General features: G+C 38.3%; 1 protein-coding gene across 2 annotated transcripts; it reads left to right on the top strand.

Annotated features, from left to right (window-relative positions):
- Nucleotides 1-16: 16 nt before the first annotated feature.
- On the top strand, nucleotides 17-9,527 carry PFN2 (profilin 2). Of its 2 annotated transcripts, none has more exons than XM_044667622.1 (3): nucleotides 17-316; nucleotides 3,670-3,862; nucleotides 7,733-9,527. In XM_044667622.1, exons 1-3 carry the CDS (start codon nucleotides 185-187, stop codon nucleotides 7,828-7,830), a joined length of 423 nt encoding a protein of 140 aa, XP_044523557.1. In that variant the 5' UTR covers nucleotides 17-184; the 3' UTR covers nucleotides 7,831-9,527. The 2 variants fall into 2 exon arrangements, with proteins under 2 accessions (XP_044523557.1, XP_044523556.1); XM_044667621.1 differs by having other exon boundaries at nucleotides 7,423-7,824.
- Nucleotides 9,528-9,727: the final 200 nt, after the last annotated feature.

Raw genomic sequence — 9,727 nt, 5'->3', positions numbered from 1 at the left:
CAGCCGCGGGGGAGCACGCCGGCCCTGTCTCCCGGCCTCGTCTCCGCCGCCTCCGCCCGGCCCGGCCCGGCTCGGGGGTGGTTCTGTGCCTGCGCAGACCCTCCGCCCCGCTCCCGCCTGCCCGCCCGCTCTTCGGCCCGCGCCCGCTCCTCGCCCCGCTGCAGTGCGGAGGGAGGGCTCGAACATGGCTGGCTGGCAGAGCTACGTGGATAACCTGATGTGCGATGGCTGCTGCCAGGAGGCCGCCATTGTCGGCTACTGCGACGCCAAGTACGTGTGGGCGGCCACCGCCGGGGGCATCTTCCAGAGCATCACGGTAAGCTAGGGGCGCCCAGGCCGGGCCCGTAGGGGGCTACAGCGGGGAGGGGGCTTCCGCGCGAGGGGTCGCCGGGGTTCTGAGAAGCTCCCCACCTCCCGAAGAGGGGGCTGCAATAGGGGAGGGGGCGTGCGAGGTTCTGGGAGCCCCCCCTCGGAGGAGGAGACTGCAATAGAGGAGGGGGCGCTCTCCTTGGAGGAGGAGGAAGCTGCAGTAGGGGAGGGGGCCATGGGCCCTGGGCTGCTTTCCTCCTTGCCTCTGCTGGCCCGGATGCTGGGTATTTAGCCCCCGTTAGGGTGTCTCCCACGTCAGGGCCATCTTCGCATCCTCTCCATCCATCCATCCATCCATCCACCCATCTATCCATCTATCTCCGCATCCCCTCCCGCACTCCCCCCCCCCCAACTTCTAGCATCCTGGAGGAAGGGTTAGGATTGTGATGGAGGTGGGACGGAAGGGAGCATCAGCAAAGAGGAGCCGCCTCCCCCCTTCTGGATCTCTTCTTCACCCCCACTCACCTACCCAGCAATTTTGGGATCGGGGAGCAAGAATATCTTGATTCTCAACCTGAAAACGCGACTGAACTAGTTTCTCAAGTGGTGGGATTCTCACATTGTTTCATTCCCTTCCCCCCTTAAAATTTTTTTTAACCCTTTTTTGCCCCCTTCCAGTTATATGTTACTCGTGGATACTGGTTAACTCCTTTCTCTTCCATCCCTAAATATCTTACCTGGAAAATCTTAATTTTTTCCAACGCGTAGGATTAGTTAGTTCTTAGGAGAACTAATCCTGTGTGTTCGGGGAATCTATTTTGCTATCTGGCTTGACATATATGTGCATACATATGTGTGTATGTGATAAAGTGAAAGGAAAGCTTTGTGTATGTATAAAATGCTAGGGAAAAGCTTTAGGTATTTATGCATATGTGTACACGTGTGTATGTATGTATAGATGCATACACACATATGTATATACGAATATATGTATCTGCCTAGCCAGATAGCTGCAAAAACCGGTTCCCTGGATGAAGGGTGTGTGTATGTATGTTATTTGGAACCTATAAATATCCTTAATCGGAAGGATGTCGCCCGTGTGGTGGTAGGGAAAGCAGTGATGGGGATGGAGCCAAAAGGTACTTTACCCAATTTATGCTTCTCTTTCTTTTCTCTTCCCCACCCCCATCGCTGTGGTCTGGAGGTTCACATCCCACTCTAGGCCCATGCAATACTGCCCGTTTTTTTTTTTTTTTAATTGCACTTCCTTAGGGAGCCCAGAAGCAAAGCTTTAGCAGCAATAGAAGGAATTGCCGAACCAAAATGGGAAAAGTACCCCAAGCCCCTAACGATAATGGCAGCAGTTTTTGCTGGTTTTCCATTTTTGCCCACCTGCCTGCTTTGGGGAAATTTAGTGTGATGGGAGGGAGAAGGGACCCCCACACACACACACCAGTTAAGGATAGAAGGACCGTTATGTACTCAAGTGTCTGTAGCTGTGTTTAATTGGCTCCACTAGGTTAAGGAATTGCCGGCAATGCGGCTTGGGGTGGGAGGAGGAGGCCGGGCAGAGGGAATTCTCAGTCTTTGCGTAGGTTTTCCTATGTCTTGGCCTCTAGTGCTTGCCGCAGACTTAAGCGGTTCCACGTAGGTGTCTATCATTGACACCAGGTTTTTTTAAAAAATATCCTCCAAAATGGCGAACTTCCATTAATTTCACAATCGGTTTACCTTTTTTTCCTCCATCCCTTGGGAAGTACTAATCGTTTTTATCCCCCATCCTGATGTTCTGTAGTTTAATTCCTAAAAGGAAGACTCTTTTAGAAGGGTGGGAAGAGTTTCCAGTTGGTTATTTTAATAATTTGGGAACTTATTCTCTCTCAGGAGGGAAGATTTGGTTTAGATTGCTTTGTGCTGTGTATATATTTCCTTATGACTACTGTTTTTATTGCATACTTTTATCATATTTTAGGCAAAAGCAATAGCTGATTTGCTTAGAGCATTAGAGAGGGGTGGGAGGTGATGGCCTTAGTTGCCATGTTTAAGGAATTTTGACATTTAATCTTCAGCTACCAGTCATTATTGCTGGCTATTTCTACCCATAGACCTCCAGCATAAATCAATGAAATGGTGTCAGAGTTTTGCCTTTTTTCCTTACTTTCACCATCTCTTTTTTCTTCTCCTAGCATTCTAAACTGTAATGTAGCTTTTATTTGTTTTTGAGTCAATGGCATTTAAAGAATTATCTTGGACAGTAGTCCTTTAAAATTTCCTGTACCTGTAGTGGACTAATGTTAAAAGGAAAACCCTGAGGACCGGCATCTAGTGATCAAGTTTCTTTTTACTGCTCTCAGCCTTCTGCCTTTGTGTGACTTGCTGCTGGCTGGCTGGGCAGATTCCCAGAGTGTGCTTAGAGATGGCTGGGCCTGCTATGACTCTGCAGTTCTGATGGGGGCGATGCCTTCTTTCTAGAAAGCATGTTTTCTTCTCAGACCCACTGGCCACCTTACTTTATTCTTCTGCTTACCTCCATTTTCTGTTCTTTTGCCAGTGACTATTCCAGGGCTACAGAAAGAATTCTTTTTCCTTTTGCTTGAGAGCTCATTATAAAAAATAGAAGAGGGGAAAAAAGGGATTAGTGAAATGAAAAGAATAGGGATGAGGAAGATAATGGCTAAAAAAAAAAAAACATGACTTTTAGAAATATGCAATCCTTATGAAGTTCTTATGTATTGAGCCATTTCTTTCAAACAAGAATACCAACTAAGAATGCTCTTACTGTAAAGACTTTGTTAGGAAACTTAGGGACTGTGATAAACTTGGGTAATAATGGTTAAGAGATAAGTCATAAATCCATTTGGAAAAAAGCTTTATCTGAATCTGTCAAATTACATAAGCTTTATATAGGTATTTGACATGCTCTAAATATAATTTTTACTTTATTATGATAAATACAAATGCATGTTATGAGAAATGTAACTTGTGACCAATAAAAGCTATGAAATGCTTTTAGCATGTCTGTGACTTTGAAAATCTTAATTTGTATGATTGTTTTTCAGTTACCAAGCCCAGCCATTAATTATGTCCTGGGTGGGGATTCCCATCTTATTAAAATTTAATTAAAATTGCTTAGTAAAATTTATAAAATTAGGTTTATAAGTTTTTAACAAAGCTATGAATTGGACAGATCTACATTTGAGGAATTTTTATTTTCATTTGATTCCATATAGTGAAATTTGGAGGTCTTGATAACTTAGCAACATGGTTGTTAATTTGACTTGCTGAATTTTATATTTTTGAAATTTTAAAAGAATGTACTGACTGTTTTTTTTTGTTTGGCTTGGTTTTATTTTTTGGCAGCCAATAGAAATAGACATGATCGTAGGAAAAGATCGGGAGGGTTTCTTTACCAATGGTTTGACTCTTGGTGCAAAGAAGTGCTCAGTAATCAGAGATAGTCTGTATGTCGACGGTGACTGCACAATGGACATCAGGACAAAGAGTCAAGGTGGTGAACCAACATATAATGTTGCTGTAGGCAGAGCTGGCCGAGGTAAGTAAGAAGTACTTTTAAAAACAAAAGTAGTTACTAAGGTGATCAGTTAATTGCTATTGCATTGCCACCTTATAACTTGCATCCCTTTTAAAATGTCTTATAAGGGTTAATCCATTTAAAAACTATTAAGATGGTTTCCATGTATTGTATGACACTAGATGACAAATGCACTAATCAAATGCTAAGTCCAATTGTCATTCTAAACTTGAATGTGTTCTGTATTAGCACCAGTTTTCATAACATTTACAAATTTCATAAATGCCATCCACATTTCTTTTCAAAATGCTTGGCATGATACTAATGATGGTGGAATTAAACTGTACAAAATGATTGAGCAAATTTTAATAGATGGAGTGAGATTAGAATCCTAGATTTAAGAGCTAGAAGGGACCTGAAAAGGTTAAATAACTTTCCAAAGATTAAATTAAGGTTTAGCCTGTGTCCTCTGCTTCTAAATTCATTGTTCTACCCATGGTACAACACTACCTTTTGACATTTAATTTTATCCAGTATGCCCTTTCTGGCTTTTTTATTTGTTCTGTACCCTAACATTTGCATTCTTTCCTGTTTTTATTTTTAAAAATTCATTTTATTACTTCATTACTTTATTAGAGATAGAAGGAAAAATTAATTACAGAATCTTGGAACAGGTCATCTAGTTTGCTCTCCTAGCTTACATAGGAATCTCCACTAGAAGAACATCCTTGATAGCTAGTCCCGTGTTCTGTGCTCATTACCTCACAGATCAGCCTATTCCATTTTTAGATAAGTGTTTTTATTAACTCTCATAGATTCTTAGAACAGCACTAAGGTAAATAATGCAAGTGTTATAATCAGAGAAGTAGACTCCGTTAGACATGAGTCAGAACCAAATATTCTGAAACTAATGTTGGTTAGGAAGTTCTTCCCTATGTTGGAAGCCAAAACATGGTCCCTCTAACTTGTCCTAGTTATCTTCTCTGGAGCCACACAATCCTAACCCTTCCTTTTTATGATAAGCCTTTAAGTGTTTGAAGGAAACAACTACCCTTTTCTCCCTACATCTTTTTCCCCCACTATGCTAAACATAACAGTTCCTTCAGCCTTTTATGTGACATGGTCTCCTTACTAGCCTCTAGATTAGCTCCAATTTGGCAGTACTAAAATGTGCTCAGAACCAAATACAGTATTCATATGTGGAAAGATCACAGAATACAGTTTGGGGTCATTCCTTCCTTGTTCTAGAAACTGTTTTTTATCAACATAAGTTTTTCTTTGTCACTTTTTGACTTAGTGAATTTGCAGTCAATCAAACCCCCAATTTCCCCCCTCATGTTTCTTTCCCATTCTAGTATAATGTTTTGTTTTTTTTAGTATAAAGTTTTGGCTTCAAAATATATGCATTTACATATATCCTCTTAAATTTCATATTCATTCTATTGATTTTGGAGGGCTTTATTCTCTTAGCTATTAGCCTTCCCTCCAGGCTCTGTCATTCTTAAATTTGATAAGCTTGCCTTAAATTTTCATTTAGGTCACTGATAAATTGCAGTTATTTCATTTTGCTATTAGAAGCTTACTTGAGGTGCTTAAAATGAAGATTTTAGATGATCTGAATTTTCTATCCTATCACTATTATCAAATCTAGATTATTTTATTTTTTAAAATCCTTTAGTACTGAGCATGAGGACATACTAAACTTAAGAATACTTAAGATTTTGAAATATCTAGGGAATCAAAATTCTTTTCTGACAGAAGTCTGATAGCTAATTCAGCTGTTTTTTTTTTAACAGTATTGCCAAATTCTAAGACTTATTCAGTAAACTTACAAGGATTAAACCCATGCTACTTTTTAGAGAATTATGCTAAAAGTAACTGGTATTTGTTATTGTCTCAAGTGTTGTAAAATACACTAAAAGCTAATTTTTTAAAGAAGAGTTTTTCTTTTCTAAAAGAGTTTGGAACACTTTGAAAATAGTTCATCATTTATGAACTAAACATCCTATAAACCTCTTAATGACTTTTCATTTGCAGTATGATTCTAATAACAAAATATTTAAATAAATTATTTATAACTTCTAGTAGCTGAGGTTAATGGTATCTTGGATTTTTTTTTTAATGTCTAACACAGTTAAACAAGTACAGATGGATTCTAAATGTTAAGATGAATATAGGTATTAGTCACCAGTTTCACCAAGGAGGCCTGCTTCATCTCTGCATCAGATACATAACCTCTCTGATCCTCATTGTCATCTCTAATATTGAATACAAACATCTGTTCCGCTTGTTTCATGGCTTCATTCACAGAATAATAGATTTAGATTTGAAAAAGAATTTGTAAGGACTTCTAGGAGATTTAATCTCCTATTGTAAGGGTAAAATGAGATAACAGAAGACTTTGTAAATTTTAAAGTGCCATGTTAAGTGTAAATTGTTTAAAACACATTAACAATACACCCCAAACTTGAAGTTCTTAAACCATTTCCTTTGAAATCCCCTTTTGATGCCTTACAGTGCATTAATAACTTGAGTTCTTGAAGCTTATACTGATAAGCTTTGGTAGGTCCAACCAAACTAGAAATATTTTAATATGGGCACATCCTGGCAATAGATTGATTGTATGTCTGTAATCCAAGGACCAGCTAAATCTGGAAAGACTCATCATCAGGATATTGACTGCCAGCAGATAAATTTTTCTTTTAGCTTTAGCACCCCTTCTGGAGTAATTACAATCTATCTAGCTTTTCTTAAGAGATCAGTCTCACATACAATCTTCTGTTCTGCAATGTAAATAGAAATATTCATTTTATTTAGTGTAATGATCAGAATTTAAAATGTTTAAGGGTTGCATTCTGCATTGGAAAAGTCTACTGACTAAATTGTGAATGCTTATAGAAAACACAGAAATATAATTTTGCTGACATCTAGTGGCAGTCAGCATAAACTTGAACACTCATACCCATACACTCGGTTTTTAAAGCTAAATTATTTATTCAAGGTGGTTGGTTAATAGAGACCTTAAAGGCTTTTCTTTATTCATAGCTGAAATTGGATGAAAATTGTTAACTCTTAAATTAGCTTTCCATTTAGCAATAAAAGGTCAGTTTAACTAACTTTATTGGTCATTTTTAAGTAGTATTTTAGTGTTAGAGAAAAAATTATACGAATATAGTTGGGAAAATGTGTACTTCCTATTAAAAAGAACAGCACCCAGTCTAACAGTTATTACTGGCCTGGACAATTTTTCGTTATGGTTTCCTTCTATACAATATAGGCTATTATTTCTCCTTTATTTGTACAGAATTCATTCCCAACTATTCCAAAGTTTTTCAGTGCTCACAATAGTTGCTGTGCATGTGATTGCAGCTTCTTGCCAGCTTGAATAAGTCAATAAAACTTTCAGTTCTGTTTTGGAGTAATTTTAACTTTCTAAATTTGACACCAGTGCTTGGTAGCTCATGGAGAACCAGCTTAATATAACAACTTATTAATTTTTATTCCATGTGCTGTCTGCTAAAGCTTACATGACTTTCTTGTCTAACACTTCTTTTGAAACACTTTTCTTTTTTCTCTTTCAGTCTTGGTCTTTGTAATGGGCAAAGAAGGGGTCCATGGAGGTGGATTGAATAAGAAGGCATACTCAATGGCCAAATACTTGAGAGACTCTGGGTTCTAGCTGCTAGGCAAGACTGTTAAGTATTAGGGGGATTGCTCTTAAACTTTCCTAATTGTAAGCGTAAGTCTTCATTCTGGAAATTTTATTAGCAGTGCAGGTGATGGGGTTATGAACCTGTGTCTTCTTTGTATCCCTTTGTTGGTGGGGAAAGGTGTTTTTGTTTTTGTTTCATAAGTAATTCTGTTCACTTTTTGTTTCCTTGTGTACTCCAGCATTGGTTATAGTCATGGGAAAGGAAGGTGTCCATGGAGGGACACTGAACAAGAAAGCATTTGAACTCGCTTTATACCTGAGGAGGTCTGACGTCTAAGCAGCCTCTCCCCATCCACCTAGCAACTGTCTTCATCACCACCCCAGTTATGTTCATAGTGCTACCAGTCTGTAGTTGGTAGTTCATTTGTTTTTATTTACCTCTTCTCTAATGTCATGATTCTGTTTATCCAAATGGATCATTTGTATGTTAACCACTGTATGTAATAGAAACCCTTATCTGGCACCATTATTGCAGCATAATAATGATATGCATGATACCTTGAAATTTGGGGGGAGGGGGGCATGCCAATTTGGGCATTGCTTTATTTTAGCAATTAGTGGGATATTGAGACTACTAAAATAAGTTTAACACTAATAAGCGAGGTGCCGATTGTACAATCTCTAATTTGATCAATGTCTTTTCAGCACTTTGAGCAATTACATGGCTCCTTTAGTCTTCCTTTTATAGAGCATGGTTGGGAGGAAAAAGTGCATGCATCTCTCTTCTCTCCTCCCCTCTCCTCCCTCCCCATATCCAGTATTTTGTTTGCTTCCATCTACTCATGCAGTGCCTGGATTATTCAGCTATTTTAACACCATCTTTATTTATGAGCTGCTGAGAATTGCAGGATATTTTGCCTTAGTATTGTTGTTGTACTCCAGTAGAGACAAATTTTTTTCTGTAGTGTCTAGAGCAAACACTACTTTTGAGTACAATGGCAAACAAGAGCAAAAGGTGCAAAAGGGCACACTTCCTCCTGGATCTTACAGAAACTGTCTGGATTGACTCCCCATTGACTCCCCTGGGACTTCCATCACTGCAATAGCTCAGGCACTTGAGAGGTCTGTGTCTGTCTTTTCTTTTTCATATCAGCTCCTGTTTCCTGTTTGTTAAAAGTTGATTTATGAAAGGCTGCCATCATGGACATTAGATACCCCAACATAACCATCTGGAGTGTGTCCAATTTTTTCATAGGACCAATTTTAATTTGCAGCTTGGGTTTTTGTATGAAATTATGTTGTTATTGTGGAAAAAACTGCCACCTTCAACTATATATACTGGTAGTCTAGACTGACTTATTTTGGTCTGATCACTGATTGGTAAAAAGTAAATGGAATTGCTGCTTTAATACCAATATTTGGATGAGGGTTGGAAGTTTTATAAGCTAAAATAGTTGAAATAGACACATTTCAAATTTTAAAACCTGCATTTGGCCTGTCACATCCTTGCTGTGGAGTAAATCTGCCTTGTGCTCTAGTCATCCAAAATATGTGTAACCAAGCTGTCAGTTCAAAGCACGGAACTAACTTGTATGTTCATTTAAAAAATAATAAAAAACAAATGAAGACTTCTGTATAAAAAATAAATGGGAGATGGTATTGGTTGGAATAACTGACTTGGCTGTCTTGTGATGAATTTTTTAATATGTATTCTGTGCCATACTGTTGTTAAAAATGAACTGTTGCTATTGTGAGATGGATCTTAACTAACCCATTAAGGGTTTCTTATTTTGAATGGCACTATTTTAGGGACATTATCGTATTTGCTTCTATTGTTTGGGCCTTGTGGATAATGTACAGATTTAAAAAAAAAAAATCTTGTTGCTGATTTATCCATTTCTTTCCCTGCACTTTGTTACATCTGGGATACAGTCTAACTCATCTGATTTAATATGCATTTCAAAAAATGCCATAATTATTAAAAAACACCTTGTTTACAGACAGATGAAATAAATTTATTCCAACCAAATAAAATCTAGGCTCATGTTGTCTATGTAATGTATGGACTTCCTGCTCTAATTGATGCTATACGAATATCTATTCTCCCTCTTTATAAGAATTGGATTATATACTTTCCCAAACCCCACTGTAAATGAACAAAAGATGTTCCTAACAAAAATCTCTAGCTGATTGATTGACCACTTATTTAATACTAGGTTAGGATAGTCCCTAAA

This window comes from Gracilinanus agilis, chromosome 3 (genome assembly GCF_016433145.1).
Source record: "Gracilinanus agilis isolate LMUSP501 chromosome 3, AgileGrace, whole genome shotgun sequence".
Lineage (NCBI taxonomy): Eukaryota > Metazoa > Chordata > Mammalia > Didelphimorphia > Didelphidae > Gracilinanus > Gracilinanus agilis.
The sequence above is the reverse complement of the archived record's forward strand: the minus strand, read 5'-3'. Positions and strand labels throughout refer to the sequence as shown.

Coding starts and splice junctions, on each gene's coding strand:
- PFN2 (XM_044667622.1), top strand. CDS start 185: ATGGCTGGCTGGCAGAGCTACGTGGATAACCTGATGTGCGATGGCTGC. Junction 317..3,669: donor GCATCTTCCAGAGCATCACG/GTAAGCTAGGGG, acceptor ATTTTTTGGCAG/CCAATAGAAATAGACATGAT. Junction 3,863..7,732: donor TGTAGGCAGAGCTGGCCGAG/GTAAGTAAGAAG, acceptor TGTGTACTCCAG/CATTGGTTATAGTCATGGGA.